The sequence below is a fragment of the Danio rerio genome, chromosome 5 (genome assembly GCF_052040795.2).
Source record: "Danio rerio strain M-AB ecotype USA chromosome 5, GRCz13ab, whole genome shotgun sequence".
NCBI classification, from domain to species: Eukaryota; Metazoa; Chordata; class Actinopteri; order Cypriniformes; family Danionidae; genus Danio; species Danio rerio.
This window is the reverse complement of record NC_141025.1, coordinates 76,832,501-76,852,500: the sequence shown is the minus strand read 5'-3', so window position 1 is coordinate 76,852,500 and position 20,000 is coordinate 76,832,501. Positions and strand designations below refer to the sequence as shown.

At 38.7% G+C, this 20,000-nt stretch overlaps 1 protein-coding gene across 15 annotated transcripts in view; it reads left to right on the top strand.

Annotated features, from left to right (window-relative positions):
• Positions 1-20,000, top strand: part of tut7 (terminal uridylyl transferase 7) — a 46,900-nt gene that overhangs the window by 858 nt on the left and 26,042 nt on the right. For all 15 annotated transcript variants that reach the window (XR_015491933.1, XR_015491929.1, XR_015491931.1 and 12 more), the window contains exons 2-13: positions 1,234-1,520; positions 2,966-3,084; positions 4,294-4,401; positions 4,481-4,658; positions 7,074-7,162; positions 7,555-7,606; positions 12,373-12,442; positions 14,552-14,678; positions 15,018-15,137; positions 17,195-17,320; positions 17,532-17,706; positions 18,682-18,989. Coding sequence is in view for 2 of the 15 variants with exons in the window: in XM_087254372.1 (XP_087110498.1) it covers positions 1,241-1,520; positions 2,966-3,084; positions 4,294-4,401; positions 4,481-4,658; positions 7,074-7,162; positions 7,555-7,606; positions 12,373-12,442; positions 14,552-14,678; positions 15,018-15,137; positions 17,195-17,320; positions 17,532-17,706; positions 18,682-18,989 (1,752 nt within the window). In the remaining 13 variants the exon portion in view is untranslated. The remainder of the gene's footprint in view (positions 1-1,233; positions 1,521-2,965; positions 3,085-4,293; positions 4,402-4,480; positions 4,659-7,073; positions 7,163-7,554; positions 7,607-12,372; positions 12,443-14,551; positions 14,679-15,017; positions 15,138-17,194; positions 17,321-17,531; positions 17,707-18,681; positions 18,990-20,000) is intronic.

The following is a 20,000-nucleotide window of genomic DNA, read 5'->3' as shown; positions in this document are numbered from 1 at the left end:
ATTCACACGGGGCTTCAGCGTCAACGCTTGACAGAGGACGTGTCTGAAGTTGGAGCTGAAACGATCGTCATAGAAGCGTCAGCCAATGAAATTCAGTTAGCAATAGGCCACTGTCTGAGCTGGTGTATTTGCATACAGCGATCTGATTGGCTGACGCTTCCGTCGGCGCTTGAAAAGTTGAGCTGGTCCCAACTTCTGCAGCGAGGAACGCTTCTGAAGCGGCGGCGACGGATCCACAATGCAGTTCGGCAACGCCTGACGTCACCCATTCAAAGTGAATGGGAAGCGTTGACGCTGACGCCCCGTGTGAATAGGGCGTTACTGTTGCTGACGCCGACGCGCACCTCTCAAAAAATGTAACTACACGTTGTAATGACGCTAAGCGCAAGCTCTGTTATTGGTCGGCTTGGTAGTAGTGACGAGTGTGGGCGGTGCTGAGAGCCGCAAGCCCGATGGAGCGAGTGTTTACAAGTGTCAAGTCCTGTTATGGAACACCTGTGGTCGTTTTGGAATTACTAAGCTGGATTTGGTTATTGACAATTTGAAATGATCCACAATCGTTTCGTTCTTTAAAACTGATTTGAGAGTTGTTGTCAAAGCAAAAGGTCTGGTAGCTTAAACCTGCTCACTAAACCCATAAACTGTAAAGTGTCAGAAGCACACAGACAGAAGGCATGAACACTTACTTCTCATGACGCACACACAATAAGCCACTGTATTGAGCTGTTAGCCAGACTGTATTGAACTGCAGTGTCCGGCTACAGGAACGGAAATGATATACGTCTTCTGGGCGGGCCACCCAGCTGTCAATCAAACCAGCTTCAAATCAGAACGCCAGATATACCTGGCCCTTTCAACATGTAGTCTTTAATTGAAATCTGAAAATGCACTTCCTGTTTGTTTTCAGTTAAATTGTCAAATTAGGTCTGTCTGAGGTGTTGGGCATGGCCAACATACTTAACCACGCCCCTTCAGCTGTCAGTTTGACAACAAACAGAAATGAGGAGGAGGAGTCTGTCAGCCTGTAATAACTCACCTCAAACCCTTTTCCCCATCTTTCAGAATGAAATGCCTACTTTACTACATCCAATCAGCTCGCAGTAGAGAAAACAAGCCACGCCCACTGCTTTCTCATTCAATCTCCAGTTTCTCTACAAACTGCGTCACAAAACGAAACAAAAAACGGTCCCAGCTTCCGGTCCATGCAGACTAACCTCCTCTCTGTACTAACAGATCCACGATGGCGGATCGAGGAAACAGGAAGTTCTCTCCGCGATACCGGAGACAGAGGGAAGCAGATGAAGCCGAGCGATGGAGGAGTCCCCGTGGACGAGACGACATGAGCCACGAACACACTTACAGTCCCAAAAACAACAGAAGAGCCAAAGCGTCTCTGTCCTGCAGCTCTCCGGAAGGTCCAGGGTTTGGTCAAAGTCCGTCCCACAGAGAGCGAGTGCAGAGGAGTTCACCTGCCGACCGGAGGAACTGGAGAGATCGGCCGCGAGATGGACAGAAACACGGTAAAACACACGATAAACACTTTAGTTTGTGATAACTCACTTTATTTACTATTGGCTTATTACCTGTCAATTATAGAGGTGTCACGATTTCAATTTTTAATCGTAATCGATTTAAATTTATGCTCAATTTCGATTATCGAATCAAAAAATAGAATCGTCGATGCTGCCACGCCCCCATGTCACGTCAGCTTGGCTTGCCAAGCGGGAAAAAACAGGCTTGTTGAAGTGCTTGTTAAACTGCAGACGCAGGAGACCCGTCGACAGAACTTAAACCCTCTCCTCTTTCAATGAAGTCGCCGGTGTTTAAGCATTTTGGATTTCCAGTGAGTTATGTTGACAACGTTCGTGTTGTCAACAAAAAACACAGTTTTGCAAGCTCTGCTATGTACGTATTACGTACGGTTTGTCCGATAGACAACACCGGCATCGCGATCCTCCGCCCGCCCCCGTTGCAAATCCGCTCGCGAAAAGCACACACTCAGGCCCTGTTTACACTGTCTTTGTGTTTAAATGGCATTTTAGAACGACAACGATTTGACATCCACAGAGGTGTGTAGCATTTCTGAGCAGCCCTGCTTCCTCTCTACCTCTGAAAATGCACATCACGTGACCACACAGACATAGCCATGCGCTCGAAACAGCAGGTCCAGGCAGTCAGAGGATCAGTAGACTGCTTCAATCTTTCACTCACTTGTACTTAGTCATTTTAGCGAACACATCAGATACTGTTGGCTGGATCCTGTTGGTTGTGCGTCTTTTTTATCGACGCCATTATAACGACACAGATCACTGCCTATTCACGAGTCCCGCAGAAAAAAGGGATTGACAGGTGGTAATTATGTGTGCATCTTGCCTTTATTCATTTACTGTATGATTTGTTTATGGGTAAAACAAAGACCATGCAGGTCAGGTAGTTTAAACGGTAGGCTACAAATAATGAATTGGTTATTAATTAATTAATTATTCATAATCGAAAATCGAATCGAATCGTGCCTTTAGAATCGAAAATGTAATCAAATCGAGGATTTGGAGGATCGTGACACCCTTAGTCTATTAAAGGTCCTGTGAAGTGCTTTGAAATGTGCATTTTTTTTATTCGATGTTTATTATGCTAACTAAACCTGAAAAGAGGGTGTGGCATATAGTAGCTCCTCCTCTTTTATAAAAACACACACACTAGTGTTTTGTCACAGCTACAGTGCGTACAGACAGTATTTCACTTTTCGCTTCACTTTTCCCAAATTTTTTATGTTTCAGCTTTATTCCAAAATGGATTAAATTCATTGATTTCCTCAACATTCTACACACAATCCCCCATAATCACAATGTGAAAAGAGTTTTTGAAATTGCTAAAGATTTATTAAATATAAAAACCTGAAAAATCACATGTACAGAAGTATTTAAAAGTGCAGCTAATATCAGTCTCCATCATGTCTGTCTGTCAGACGGAGCGCAGAGCTGGCGGGACAAGAGCAGGTTTGTGTTGATTGATAGCTGCCTCACGAGACGGGACGTTTTACAGCTGTGTTTGGAAGCAGAAGGCAGCGATTGTGACCCCAAGGAGGTTTGTGTGACATAAACTAAACTGTTAGGTATTTATTCAAAGTTGATATTCCCTCATGGCACTGCTTTAGGAACAGCATATATTTATGTAAAAAAAACCTACATTACTAATGCTTTCCTTCTTAGACTTTACACACCTGAAACTTGCTTACAGCACTTATTCATTGTTGCTCTTATAGAAATAATATTTGTTGTTTACAGTAATCACAATAATATGCTACAATTATTTGTTGTCAAATTATACAGTATTGTGTCGGGATGTTATTTATTTTAAATAATTAATTAATTCATTTTTATTTATTTATTATTTGTTTTATTTTTTATTTATTTATAGGTTTTCAATTATGTATTTATTTTTATTTTATAATTTTTATAATTGAATTTTTTTATTTCTTCCATTTCTTCTATTTAATTTTTTTTTAATATCTTTTCTTTTTATTTGTTTATTTAATTAATTAAAGTAAAAAATGCTATATATATATATATATATATATATATATATATATATATATATATATATATATATATATATATATATATATATATATTTAATATTTACTAATTTTCATTTATTTATTTTTACTTTATTATTTATAAATTTTTGTATTTTTGTATTTTTATTTAATGAATGAATACATTTTTTTATTTTGATTTAAATATTTTTGACTTGATTTTATTAATTTAGTATTCATTTTTATTTATTTATTTTCATTAATTTATTTTATTTGACTTATTTTCATTTATTTATTTTCATGTATTCTATTTATTTTAAATAATTAATTTAAATTTGTTTTTATTTAATTATTTTTGTTTACTTGTTTTTAAAATTAGTTTTTATTTTTTTATTTATTTGATTGTTTTTCTTTATTTGTTTTTAATTAATTATTTTTATGTATTTTATTTATTTAAATTTATTTATTTAAATATGTTTTTTACACAATTATTAAAGTCACTTTAGTGGCAATATTGTGAAATACTATTAAAATTAAAACTTAATTTTAAAAATTAAAGTAGATTAAAAAACTGGTTCAATATTTTAATATATTTTAGAATGTTGAAAGGTGAATTTTTAGTATCATTACTCCAGTACTCAGTGTCACATTACAGTTGTTTTTTCTCATTAGCATTCAGTTAAACAAAGTAAAGAGTGTATTTTACAGAGATCACATTGATTGATTTCTTCATTCTTGGTTGTTTTTTGTTTTATTAGTCAAGCGTCAGCCTGAAGTTCAGATGTGATAAATGTAAGGTGTTTTGTGAGGACATCTCGCCAGCTCTCAGTCACATCAGAGAACGCTCCCACAGGAAGAAAGCCAAGGTAACGATGATGATCAAAACTAAACTAAAACTGCTCTGTTGTTTGTTGTTTATGGCTGAAATGTGTCTGGTCTTCACAGGAACTGCAGAAACTGGCGCTGCTGTTGAGCATCCCTCCTCCTGCTAAACCACACTGTCTTTCTGTCAGCTCTGCACTGGAAAGCATCGTCACTGAATTTGGTTTAAATGATGAGGATTTAAAACAACGCCAAAATATTCTGGCACTCATTGAAAAAGTCCTTCATCCTGTTCTTCCAGGTGTGTAACCGCACAGCAGCACTTTTAAACGTTGCCTTTATTTTGCTTGCTTTGTTCTGGAGGTCTCCTCAAGTAGGTTTATGTTGGTCCAAGGTCAGGACAGTTTAATTTTCTCATTAAATACATTGCAGACAGCTTTATTCTGTCTGTAAGAATTTGTTGCAGGATCAGGTCTTTCTAAACCAAGACTGCGTCCGAAACCACGTACTTCCATACTATGTAGTACGCTAAAATCAGAATGCGAGCCGCGTAGTGTCCGAATTCCTATAATTCGAAAATCAGTATGCGATAAGTACACGGGTGACTTACTAGTTTCGGCGAGATTCTGGAGTGCGCATCCCATGCACGCTGTGCTATCCCATGATGCTCCGCGAGAGAATTCATGAATGGGAGTGACGCAGGTACGTCATGTGACCATGACATAATGGCAGATGTAGTACATCCGAATTCCATTCACTTTCACATTCATACTGTGTAGAACGTACTTTTCTAACGGCCGAGTACGTTTAAATTCAAATGCAGTACCTACTGAGTAGTAGGCGGTTTTGGACGCAGCCCAACACTTTACAGAGTCAAGGGTCTGCTCTGATTGGTCGGATGGCTCTAATGTGCTCTGATTGGTCAGATGGCTCTGCTGTGCTTAATTGAGTTGGAAGACTATGCTCTGATTGGTCCGATGGCTCCATTCAGATTGGTCAGGTGGATCTATTCCACTCTGATTGGTCAGATGGCTCCATTCAGATTGGTCAGGTGGATCTATTCCACTCTGATTGGTCAGATGGCTCTGCAGTGCTCAAATGGGTCGGCCGACTCTGCTCTGATTAGTCTGATGGCTGGACTTTGCTCTGATTAGTCGGATGGCTCTTATCTGCTCTGATTTGTCAGATGGCTCTTCTGTGCTCAGATGGGTCGGATGACTCTGCTCTGATTTGTCAGATGGCTCTGCTGTGCTCTAATTGGTCGGATGACTCTGCTCTGATTGATCTGAAGGCTGCACTTCTCTGATTGACCAGATGGATCCGCTCTGATTGGTCAGATGGCTCTAATATGCACTGATTGGTCAGTTGACTCTGATTGGTCTGATGGCTCTAACATGCACTGATTGGTCAGTTGACTCTGCTCTGATTGGTCAGATGGCTCTAATATGCACTGATTGGTCAGTTGACTCTGCTCTGATTGGTCAGATGCCTCTAATATGCACTGATTGATCAGTTAACTCTGCTCTGATTGGTCAGATGGCTCGTCTCCGCTTTGATTGGTTAGATTGCTCTACTCCGTTCTTATTAATAAGATGGATCTACTCCGCTCTGGTCAGATGGCTTTACTCCACTCTAATTAGTTGGATGGCCCTACTCTGCTCTGATTGGTCAGATGGCCCTATTCTATTATGATTAGTCTGATGGCTCTATTCAGCTCTGATTGGTTGGATGGCTCTGTTCTGATTGGTCAGATTGCTTTACTCTGCTCTGAGCGGATCTCTCTGCTTTGATTGGTCTATCTCTGCTCTGATTCATCTGATGCATATACTGTGCTCTGATTGGTCGGATGTCTTTAATCCGCTCTGATTAGTCAGATAGCTCTAATCCGCTCCAATTGGTAATCTGTTCTGATTGGTCAGATTGGTTTACTCTGCTCTGATTGGTCGGATATCTCTGTTCTGATTGGTTAGATGGCTCTAATCTGCTCTGATTGGTCAGATGGCTCTAATTCGCTCTGATTGGTCAGATAGCTCTAATCCGCTCTGATTGGTCAGATAGCTCTAATCCGCTCTGATTGGTCAGATAGCTCTAATCCGCTCTGATTGGTCAGATGGCTCTAATCCGCTCTGATTGGTCAGATGGCTCTAATCCGCTCTGATTGGTCAGATGGCTCTAATTTGCTCTGATTAGTCAGATGGCTCTAATCCGCTCTGATTGGTCAGATGGCTCTAAACTGCCCTGATTGGTCAGATGGCTCTAATCTGCTCTAATTAGTCAAATGTCTCTGCTCTGATTGGTCTATTTCTGCTATTTACTCCTCTCTGATTGGTCAGATGCCTCAGTAAAAATATTGTTGTTGTTTTTGTTGTTGTTTTATCCTGTTAATGACATCCCTTAAAAATATACAGCCTTATGTGAATTCAGTGATTTATGGAAATGTTTGGACTTTCCACTTGTCTTTTTAAACTGCGCGTGGTGTTAAATAATCCCATTTTTTACTGAAAATAAAGTAATTGTTATCTTTATTTATTATTAAATTAATCAAGGTTTTCATTTTAGTTAATATCATCCACTTTTACTGTGAAACTATGTTTGCATTCAAACACAGCCAAAATGACGCACTGTGTTCAATGTGATATCTGAATGGGCACTTTAAAGCTCACTGAATCCTTTTTTAATGATTCTTCAATACATTTTATCGACTTTTCCCCTGCAGAATGCCAGTTCAGGTTATACGGGTCTTCCAGCACCAAATTTGGCTTCAAAGATTCTGACGTAAACATTGATGTCAAGTTTCCTTCCCATGTGAGTAGAAAGTGCTTTCGAAGGCGCGTTATCTTAGTGCACAAATGATTTTCTTGTTCAAACACTTGTCTTGTAGTGAACTTTACCTCCTTCAGTTACTGTAGGAAGCAAATCACAATAATATATCAATTATTAAGCCTCATATCTCACTTCAAGCATTTATTGACTCAAACCTCTGATACACATTGAATTATCTCTGGAATTGGGACACAGAGCCTTAGTTTGTGTGTACAATATCATATCTAAGATGCAAACCATGTCATATACATTAATAATTCACGCCAAGTACATTCTTTAGTGTGCAGGTTTAAAGCGTATTAGAGATTTACCCATTGCATTTCTGCTTATGATGTTTGTTCAATACGCTTTCTCTGCGCCCTCTCTCTCATCAGTTCCAGCATCCTGATATCCTGCTTGCAGCTCAAGAGCATCTTTCTAAAAGCTGTAAGTTGAAAAATGAAAAAAGCAAGGTTAAAAACAATGCCTTGTGTGATTCGTGAGTGTTTTAATCCCCCTGTTGTCTTAGAATTCTGTATACCGCATTTGTCCTTCGGGTCAAAGGTCCTGCCTTTACCAGACCTAAATAAATAAGCAGATACATTTCATTTTAATCCTAAAACCAATTTTGCATGAAGAAACAACCTCATCTTTATCACAAACTCTGTGAGTATCCGGGTTTTTCCATCATCAGTGTTATTGTTGTTATTGATATTATTTCATCATTGTTTACTCAGTGGACAACACTCGTTTTTGATTTAAGTAAAAGGTGTATTTTCTAATGTAAAAGTACCTGCATATAAAATCTTTTGAAAGACTTTTTATAAAAGTTAAAGCAGCAGATTTTTAGTGCGTGTCTGTCTGTAGTTTTTGTGGAGTAAAAATGGTTTTATAGCTCCAAAGGACAACCGTTGTACCTTAAATCCGTACAGCCTTCATAAAAATATGAAAATAATATATTTTTCTTATGTTAGGGGCATTTAAGGGGTCAAGTTAATAACTAGTATGATCACAATCTTGCCTTCTTTCCAAGGCCGAGTTCAGACTGCGTGATTTTCAAAGTAGTCACGGATGTTTTCACACTGCATGACTATCTGGGCTAGCGTTCTGTCGGTGCTGTGTCTACACCAGGGGTTTTCAAAGTGTGAGGCGCGCCTCCCCTGGGGGGCGCCAGAGCATGTCAGGGGAGGTGCGGGAAAAAATATAATATAATAAAAATATAATTATTAAGTTTTATTATTATATGTATTTTTTATTATATTAAAACGTTTTAATTAAACAAAGCAAAAAAAAAAAAATACGTCAAATATAAGAAAACCTTTTTTACCCAGAAGGCCATAGCTGTGAATTCGCTTCTGTTTGGCAAGCCCGCCAATACAGGTATATGCCTGCTAATACAATGGGTCGGTTTCTGAGACCCCCCGATTCAAAGCTGTAATGAAGTTCACGGCCCTTTGGCCGCCGGGAAGAAGGAGGCGGAGAACCGACGCAGTTTTAAAATGATTTATTAATAACAGTGACGGCTGCTCCTCATGGAGGCTGCCGTCTAAACCAAAACAAACGGAAAACAAACTGAAAGCAAAAGTAAAATATGTCCGGGCCCGGTCCTCTCTCGGCTTCCTCTGCCCTCGTTCCTCCTTTTATGATCCAGAGCTCCTTCTGTGGGATCCGAGGCAGGTGCGCACCGCAGGTGTATCCACTATTACGCGGTGGCCTCACTCCGTTCCCACGGCTCTCGGCCACGCCACCTCGCCACAAAAGCCTTCAAGTTTAGGGTTTAAACCCAAAAGACGACGATATGATGATCAGTATTTGAGTTTAGGATTTACGTGGACAGGACCAGCTGATGAACCACGACCTTTATGTGTGGTTTGTCAAAATATTTTGGCTAATGACAGCATGAGACCCGCTAAACTTCGACTGTTTTGACTGGGATGGACAGTTCTTGGATCTGTTCTATATTGAACCATCATCCTAGTTTTAAAAACGTTATATTAAAATACTTGTTATTACTCTGTAAATAATTGCACTTTCATGCAAATGATGATAAAAGTGAGTTAACAGTCTGACATCTGTCTGTGTCTTTATATATACTGTGTATATATATATATATATATATATGTGTGTGTGTGTGTGTGTGTGTGTGCGTGCGTGCGTGTTTGGGAGGAGGGGTGCGCCAATGGATAAGTTGTGTCAAAAGGGAGGCCCACTGTCTTAGACTTTGTAAAACCCTGGTCTACACTGTAGAATGGATCGGCGACAGGAGAGTTCACAATGCATGACTTTACAATAGGAAGAATCACAGACAACTTTGTCCAAACTACGTCTTACAGCCAAAAAAAGCGATAACACGCAAGGTACCGTAATATATCTTTTGTTATTAACTACATAATGGAAAAAAAAGCTTTAGCTTTAGAAACTTGTGTTGCTCACCTGGCTTTTGAAGAGAATTAACAATCTCCCCTCAACTTTTTTTTTAGGGTGCTTTCACACTAGCACTTTTCGTCTGCACCCGGGTACGTTTGACGTCATAGACTGATTTCACGCAGCCGCCATTTTAAAAGCGAAATCGATGCTGCGGTGGGAAGAAACCCGGAAGTATCATTGGGAGTTACATAGGAATGTTGTGTAGCTGGCTATATATCTTATCAGCGAAGAGAAAGTGACACAAATTTATCATTTCTCCGCCTTCAGAGTGACCCGAAGGTCCTTTCTGAATGAATGGTGAAAATAATTCAATTCAATTCAATTCAGCTTTATTTGTATAGCGCTTTTACAATGTCGATTGTGTCAAAGCAGCTTCACATAAATGGTCATAGTAACTGGAACAGTGTGGTTCAGGTTTTAGTGTTTAAGTTCAGTTCAGTTCAGTTTAGCTCAGTTCAGTGTGATTTAATCATTACTGAGAGTTCAAACACTGAAGAGCAAATTCATCGATGCGTAGCTCTACCAATCCTGAACCATGCGAGGCAGTGGTGACAGCGGAGAGGGGAAAAAAACTTCACCTGATGGGAGTGAAGAAAAAAAACCTTGAGGGAACCAGACTCAGTTTGGCACGACCATTTTAATTTCTCCGCTGGCCAAAAGTCTTGTGCAGAGCTTCAATCGCCGTGGTGGAGGCTGGAAGATGGCCTTAGCGAAGACTCGTCTGTCCCTGGAGCGTCGCTGGAATCAGACTCATGTTCTCCACTCCCCACGACCATCAGCGCAGCAGCAGCTCAGGATAATAAAAAGGCATATCAGAGCTCATTTTCAGCTAAGGTAAATGGCACTAGTTAGCCAACGTTTTTTTTCCCAAACACGCGTTTTAGATGCCATTTATCAAACTCAAGTTAATAAACTGACTCTTTCACTATATTAGACTCGTCATGATACTGAATTAAAAGAAAAAACATGAATATTCCGCTAACATTTAAGGCACTGTTGATGGTTTTCTTAAACAGCGCTGATTTGCCATTGTGTTCACATGCTCAACAGAAATGATTGTAATTGGCCGAGAAGGTCATCAGTTCACGCTTCGCTGTTTACCGAGCGCACACACACAGACGAGCGATCCGCTTGATGACTCGACTGATCTTCATGGCTGCTTCGCGCTTCAGTCTCAAGAGCGGTAAACTGAGTGCAAACACAGATACACAGAGACCGAAGCGCAAAGCAGCCGTGAAGATCAGTCGAGTCATCCGCGCTCAGCAGCGCTTCCATGTTAGAGGGAAATAGACAGTTTTAAACTTCAGTACCTTGACAACACTATTACAGACAACACGAGGGTGTGCTGCAGAGCACTGCAGTGTTTTATCACTCACCGGGTTACATAGGCTGAAGCAGGGAAGCGTCCCCACGGTGTTTAACTAGTGCCATGAACTGAAGCCCAGGAGGACACTTGAGCATATCACTCCTAAGGAGATTGTGATGTTGTTTGATGCCTAATATGCTTTTAACAGTATAAATTAAACTTGCTGTATAATTTTTTTTTTTTTGTCATGGAATTTTTATTCTTGCAAATAGCATTTTACATTTTATAACAATCCACAAAACAAAACAATCCCCAATTAAAACAATCAACATTTACAAATGAATAAATAAATAAATAAAATAAACAAAATAATAATAAATAAAATAAAATACAAATACAGAAAAAAAATTATATTAAAAAAATTACAATTACAAACCATATACATACATACACATGTACCTTCACTCAATCCACATCTAAGGTTTTTAAGTGATTAAAGAATGCAATAAATTGTTGCCATTTTTCAAAAAAATGTTCTCCCCTACCTCTGGTATTGTATTTAATTTTCTCAAGTTTTAAAAAGAAGACCAAATCTTTGAGCCATAATGAAATAGAGGGGGGTTGTGGGGAGGTCCAAGACAAAAGTATTCTGCGCCTAGCGAGAAGAGAGGCAAAAGCCACAATGTCAGCGTGTCTCCGGTTTAAAAGTTGACACTGAGAGGGAACACCAAAGATTGCGATTAAACAGCTAACTTGACCCCCAGGATATCTGAAACAATTTTGAAGAAAGTAACCCAGTAATTTTGCAACTTGGGACAAAATACAAACACTTACTGTATAATATTAAAGTGATGTTTACAGCATATCTGCATTTTGAAATCTCGGCAACAGCTGGAGGTTAGTAGTCCACAGTATGTCACTGCAATGTTTACAGTGCTGGTCCTATACTTCCGGGTTTTTTCCCACCGCAGCCTCGTTTTGGTTCTTTAAAATGGCGGCCGTGTAAAATAAGCATATATTACAGTACGTTTAGCTAGTGTTAACGCGTCCTCTGAACTCGGGTGCTCACCTGTGAACCGTACCCGAGTCCGCTTTAACTTCTCCCCCAACCTCCAGCTGGCATGCTGATACCTGTACTATGTAATACTGCTCTCTCATTGGCTGTGGGTGATCACCAATGTTACTTTCAATCGGAAATCAATTCACACGGCATGATTTGAATCGCTGACAGCTCCAGATATTTAGCGTGCGTCGGCGACTCTGCGATTCTCTCATATTGCGTCCTTGATAGTTTATACTGTGTGATTGTCACTCACGTGAACAAGCACCGATTTGCCTGTGATTTCAGGCATTTGTTGGCGATTTCTCAACCTGTCGGCGAGTCAAAATCAGGGCTAAAATCATGCAGGCTGAACTCAGCTTAAGCTTTTACAATAAAGTACATGCACCGAATAAAACAGCCTTTTTTATATGTTCACAGCTCTTTTTGACAGTGTGGAGGGAGACTTTCATAGGAGGATGCCTGTAGTTGTGTGCAAAGAGAAAGCAAGGTGTGTTTCATTGTTTTTATTTTATTTATTTTTTAAGATTAAATGAAAGGGATAGTACACCCAAAAATGAAAATCCTGTCTGTTTTTTTTCTACCTTTTGCTCTGTCGAACACAAAAGAAGATATTTTGAAGAATGCTGGAAACTGTTGAATATTGACTTGCATAGTAGCTAAAACAAATATTAGAGTAGTCAATATTTACAGGTTTCCAACATTCCTCAAAATATCTGAGTAAATGATGAACATTTCTCTTATGTTTTTTTGGTGAACTGTCCATTTAATGTGTTCATGCAGTCCATTTCAAACTTTGAAGTCAGTCAAAGCAGTGTCTGCCCTTCTGTGAAATTTAAAAATCCTTTTAATATATCCTCATTAAATTAATACATGTATTAATGAATTAATACATCATTATTTTAATATATGTTCTCTGTATTTCTATTATATTGGTCTTCTGGAAAAGTCTTTTGTTGTTGTTGTACTGGAATAAGAGGAAATATATATATATTTTTTAAATGTATAAACTGGTGATGTTGATATTAGTAGCCGTCTTAGGAATTTATTATTATTTTTTTTTTGATTGGCTATTAGGGGTGTAACGATTTATCGTTGTACGATTTATTGCGATGCAAAAATGTCTCAATATGCATCGTGGCATTATGACGATTTGATTACGATATGACGTCCGTTTTCTCTTATTAGTTGAGCTGTTTGCACGTGAGCTACGTTCCACCTGCTGTCGCACGTGAGTTCAGATTGCAGCAGCAGTAATGTTAGCAGACCAAGATGAGTGGAGCTGAAATAGAGGATGGCCCATCCTCTCAAAATCAGACGTCTGGCAACATTTCGGTTGTACAGTCATTGCTTTAGACTCGTCCGCTTTTTGACACGCATACTGGGTCAAACATCCTAAGTTTTAAAGTCTTCACAGTGATTTACATACTTTGCACAGCGACAGGGATACCTCCTAATTGTGTTGAAAGAGTCACATACTGTATTTATAAGGTACAATTCACCATAAAATATCATTCTGTCTTCATATAATGTTCCCGCTGCAAAATCACACATGACGTGAGCTGACCGTGAGCTGTTACTACAGAGGGTGGACTTTAATAGAAGCGCGCGTATGGCAAGCCGTTTTAGCATTTAAATCTTTGTTCTGAATATCCATAAATATATTTTGAGATATCTCTAATTATATTTTGACTAGTCATAATTATAATTCGACTAGTCAGAATGACAATTAGAGATATCTGCAATTACAATTGTACTAGTACGAAATCAGATTGGAGATATCTGCAAATATATTATAACTAGTCTTATTCCTCCATTGACTTCTATTGAAAAATATGAGCAGATATCTCTAAATGAGTTTTGACTAGTCACAATTGTAATTAGAGATATCTCTAAATGAATTTAATTAAATATGAATTAAACACCTGGAAATGTGGATTTTTTTTGCACACATAAAAAACGCAAGTGACCAAGCAAAGCCTTAAGCTCTTACTGTTAAATTCAATTGAATAGAAAGCTTATTTTTTTTGCACCTTTACTTAAATTGTTCCTTAATTTGGTTTCTGTCATTTCAATAATATTTTTAAGAAGTTTTTAAATTGTTTTATTTTCCAGAGACAGGCCTGTTTAATTTATTTTCTTAAAGAAGGTTCAGTTTAACAAGTTGAAACAAAAGAAATACATAAAAAATAGTTTACTTGGTAAAATTTGCATTTCAGTTTAATTTTAAATTTTTATTCCAAATATTGTGATGCATATCGAATCGTGAACATTATATCGTGATACACATCGTATCCTGAGCTGAGTGTATCGTTACACCCCTATTGGCTATAGAACAATCCACTGTTGTCCAATAACTTGCCTAGTAAGCCCAATTAACCTAGTTAAGCTGAACACTAGTGTCTTGCTCAAAGAATTATGTACTGTTATCTTGGCAAAGACTAAACGAAATGATTAGTGATGAAAACTGTTTTGTTTTAATAAATCTTTTTCTCTATTAAGTCTTATGATTTTACAGGAGGGCTAATAGTATTGTCTTCAACTGTAATACAATAATATTGTATGTTTCTGTGCACTTTTTCTTTGCTTTTCATCACAGTGGTCTGATCTGCAAAGTGAGTGCAGGCAATGAAAGCGCATGTTTGACAACAGCGTATTTGTCTGAGATGGCGGATCTGGAGCCTCAGCTCGTCCCGCTGGTCATTTGCTTCAGATACTGGGCAAAGGTGAGACTCATGGAGACTGAAACCTGTTCGGTGATTCACCACTTTGGGTCAATATGAGTGAATTTGCATGAATGATGTTGATTTTATACAATGCTGATCTTCTTAATTGGATTAAATGTTCATAAACAGTAATAAAGTACCGAAGTCTTGTTTACTGTGATCAAGTGAACTTTTCCATTTGATATGTGCTCTGAACCATTGATTCGAAACGAAAGATTTGTTCATTTTAAAGCTTCATGAAGCAGTGTATCGAAAGCAGCCATCACTCCAATACACTGTGCAGAATGTTACCTCTATATATTCATGCATGTTGATAATGTACATGGTTTTGTGTATTAGATTTGCTGTGTGGACCAGATGGAAGAAGGTGGACTTCCTTCATATTGCTTTGCTCTCATGGTCATCAGTTTCCTGCAGCGACGCAAGGAGCCCATCTTACCGACATACCTAGAGTCTATGGTGTGTGTCTACTTGTTTTTATATCCTGGTGGGGACTTACAATTCCTTACATTTATATAGCGCTTTTCTTTACGCTTAAAGCACTTTACACATTGGCGGGAATCTCCTCATCCACCACCAGTGTGCAGCATCCACCTAGATGACGTGATGGCAGCCATATTGCGCCAAACCACACACCAGCTGATTGGTGGAGAGGAGATGAAGCCAATTATGATATGGGGATGATTAGGAGGCCATGATGGACAGAGGCCAGTGGGCAAATTTGGCCAGGATGCCGGGGTTAAACCCCTACTCTTTTTTTTTTTTTTTTTTTTTCCCCCGGAAGAGAATGACCACAGAGAGTCAGTTTAATGTCTAAAACGAAAGATGAAACGGCAGCATAGAGTCCCTATCAATATACTGGGGACTTAGGACGTTAAGTTGAGCACCCCCTGCTGGTCTCACCTAGCGTTCCCATATGGTCTCCCATCTAGGTACTGACCAGGCACAGCCCTGCTTAGCTTCAGTGGGCGACCATGTGAGAGTTGCAGCTTCCATTATATACGGCTTGTATAGTAGAAAGAAACATCATTGTGTCTATGAAAGTCCTTACATGGATATAGAAACAATTCTGTGTGTGTGTGGTCCAACATTAATGCATCAGTTTTATTTTTACAGTAGGACTGATGCATTATTACTGCATCTTCATAGAGAGTAAAGAATCTTATTTTTTGATTTTACGTCAGTTGTGTTTAGCCAAAATTGTCTTGTTTTTTCTTCCAGTATTTTGATTAGTTTTAACTGAAGCTTCTTATGTTTGTTAATTTCAGAGTGCTGGTAAATTACTGTTGCATAAATATACAATTATATAAAATAATATTAAAATATAAAAGTGATTTGATATTGTTTAAAGATTATAATTATGACTATCTTTTGTTTTTATAAAATTTTTTAATATTTATCAAACTAATTTTTGTTTGCAAAAGTATTCAAAATACTGATAATATTGTGTTTTAACTAAACTTTTGCACCATTGTAATATATAATATATGAGCAATATCACACGAGTAGCAGTGCGATATGGCACTGGTGAAAGGTGTGTTGGCTCAAGGCCTTAGTGCTCTACCAGTGATGATATACAGCCATATGGCACTGCTACTCGTTTGATACTGCATTTATACAACAGTTCGACGGCATAATCGTGTATATAAAAAATAAAATCAAACACGGAGAGTCTCAAAACCATTTTGTATGAGGAACTACTTTCTTCCGCCATTCATTCACATCTGCAGCTGACGTCAGAACAGCAGAAGCCATTACTAATTCAGCAACGTCACTGTCGAGCTGGTGTTTGAATGATTCTCTAGCGTAATGTCTAAAGTGATGACAAAACAGGGGATTTTGCTTACATTTTAGGATTATAAGGGTGAACAGCATGAAATGCCATCAGTCTACAGAGATTTCCCAGTATTCCTCTGTTGAAATCAAAATAGTTAACCCCGAAAGCCAAAGCAAAGCAAATACTACCAGATTACTATGGTTTAAATACAGCATTTATGCGGTCTCTGCCGCCATCTTGTGGTGGAACATCAATCGTCACTTTTTTTTTTGCTCTGCTCAGACAAGCAGATGGCGGCCAATGCGCTGAAGCTCCGAAATTATAAATATTTTAAAATAGGCACTGTCCTTATTAATAAACTGCATAGATGCCATCTAAACAACTACATTCTCGACTTTAAAAAAAGCCTAAAAAATACATCATGTTGTCCAACAGCTGCAATATTTGTCAAACTGTAGTGAGATTATTCCTCTGCTTGTCGCTGTATGTAGGCGGAGTAATACACAAGGGTTAAGAGGCTGTTCGAGTGCTGTTATGGCAGAATATTGCACGGCTATCAGCCAATCAGATTCAAGAACCAGGCAGAACTGTTGTATAAATATATGAAAACTCTAGCTTTAAAATACAACATTTAAACTGCTGTTATGCATTATGCCGTTTTGTTTTAAGTAGTTTAGGATTTGTTTCTTGTTAAGCATCTGTCATGAGATGATGAGACTGATGCTGTTTCTTGTTTTAGGGTTTTCCCTTGAGTAAACTCAAGAGTTTCTCCCTAACCGGGGTTGAAAAAGGACACGTGCTTTGGGTTTATGACCAAACAAATGATTCATCACTAGATAAAGACAAAGCCGTCAAGAAGGGAAAGGTAAGTTTGGTCCCAATTATTCCCATTTTATATGTTTTACATTTGTATTCCAATTAAATGTGAGCCTGCGCTGATAAAATGTGCATTTTCCATGCTGTAAGAGTTTTTGACAATAGCAGCCAATATGTTCCAAGCACATTTTACACATTATTTTAGTTTCAACAAAATTACGTCAGTATTTTGACTTGGTCTTGATTTATCTTTCTAACAGGCTCCGCTGGCTTTCAAAAGCCGAAGTCCTGTGCTGTTAGGAAAGCTTTGGATTGAGCTGCTACGGTATTACGCACTGGAATTCCAAATACCTGAGAAAATCATTAGCGTGCGCACAAACGGAGAGCTGTGGCGGGATCTAAAAGACTGGCCCAAAAAGAGGATTGCAATAGAAGGTACTGATCACATCTTGGCTTGAGAAATCATGCTAAAAAACATGCCGAATCATGCTAAAAGAATGCTAGCAACCTATTAAACATGCTAGTAACGCGTTTATATATGTCAGGCACATTAAACATGTAAACGACACAATAACATTTATTAGCAGTGCTAGTTATTAACGTGCTAGTTCATATTAGCAAAGCAAAATATGGAAGCAACATGTAACAACATTTTAACATTTATTAGCAATGTATCAGAAACATGCTAGCAACATGCTACTTCATATTAGCAAAGCAAAATATGGTATCGGCGTTTAATGTATTAAAACATGCTAATGTTTTGTGTGACATGGTAATTGGTGTTAGTTACATTTAAGCATGTTAAAGACACATTTGAATTAGCGATAGCAGTTTATTTAAATGCTAACAACATGCCCACCAGTCTCATTAAGTGTGGTTAATATTAAATAATAATAATAATAAAAAAGGATATGGTTGTTAGACTGTTGCGTTTTTTTGTGCTGTCAATATGCTTGTGTTTATGTAAGTCTATTAGTTTGTGTAAGACTTTTATATGATTATAACCACTTCTGAAAATAGTGTGGGTCGCGAGTCATTGGCATTGTTATTTTGGGGGTCCCGGGCTGAAAAGTTTGAGAACCCCTGGTCTAAACAACTACATTCTCGACTTAAAAAGCCTTGAAAGTACATTATGTTGTCCAACAGCTGTCAAACTGTAGAGTGTCCTCTGCTTGTTGCTGTATGTGGGCGGAGTAACACACAAGGGTGAAGACTTAAGAAGCTTAACGAGTGCTGTTATTTGCAGAATACCGCACAGCTATCAGCCAATCAGATTCAAGAACCAGACAGAACTGCTGTATAATAAAATGTGCTACAGTCTAGTTCAAAAACACTAGTATTTGTACTATAGTATTTGTTTATGTATTCAATAAGTGTATAGTGTAATGTTTGTCTTTGTTTTCTTCTCAGATCCATTCACCGTCCAGAGGAACGTGGCTCGGACGTTGAACAGTCAGACGATGTTTGATTATTTGTTGCATTGCCTCAAAACAACTTACAAGTACTTTGCTTCTCCTTCAAAAAGCACAGCGGGGAAAATGAGCACAAGCAGTCGATCTGTGAGTGTGAACCATGCTGATTCAGTGAAGAAGAGCACAAAAGTGTCATCTGAGGGTCTGAACGGGCCTTGTGTCAAATCCAGTCCACACAGTGCTGAAGATCTGGAGGATTCAGACTGCTTGATCGAGCAGGACGATGAGGAGGACGAGGACAGTGAGGTGTGCCGATATTGATCCACATGAAAAAATACTATAGTAAATGGTCATTGTTTTTGAACCATAGTTTTACGTATGTAGTAAAGTACTGGAATTAATCTGTGATAATTTTGTTTATGCTATGCTAACACAACAACAATAGGAAAATAAACAAATGACCCAATACTGTAATCGTCTGCTACTGTATACCAGTTTACTGTAGTAAGAATTATGTACTGTAGGCTAGTATAGTAAACAGCAGATGGCACTTTAGGCTAGGTTTTAACATCAGATGGTGCTCTAGGCTAGTTTTTAACAGCAGATGGCATTCTAGGCTAGTTTTTAACAACAGATGGCGCTGTAGGCTAGGTTTTAACAGCAGAAGGCGCTCTAGGCTAGTTTTTAACAGCAGATGGCACTCTAGGCTAGTTTTTAAAAGCAGATGGTGCTCTAATATAGTTATTAACAGCAGACGGCGCTCTAGGCTAGTTTTTAACAGCAGACAGCTCTCTAGACTAGTTTTTACCAGTGGACTGCACTATAGGATAGTTTTGACAGCAAGTGTCACTCTAGGCTGTCGCTCTAGGCTAGTTTTTAACAGTAGATGGTGCTCTAGACTAGTTTTTAACAGCAGACTGTGTTCTAGGCTAGGCTTTAACAGCAGATGGTGCTCTAAAATAATTAACAGCAGATGGCACTCTAGGTTAAATTTAAAACGGCAGATGCTGCTCTAGGCGAGTTTTTAACAGCAGTCTACGCTCTAGGCTAGTTTTTGAACAGCAGACGGCACTAGGCTAGTTTATGAACAGCAGATGACGCTCTAGGCTAGTTTTTGAACAGCAGACGGCGCTCTAGGCTAGTTTTTACCAGCAAACGTTGCTCTAGGCTAGTTTTTACCAGTGGACAGGGTTCTAGGCTAGTTTTCGAAAGCAGGTGATGCTCTAGACCGTCGCTCTAGTTTTCAACAACTGGTGTTGCTCTAGGCTAGTTTTTCATAGCAGGTGTCGCTCTAGGCTAGTTTTTGACCGCAGCTGT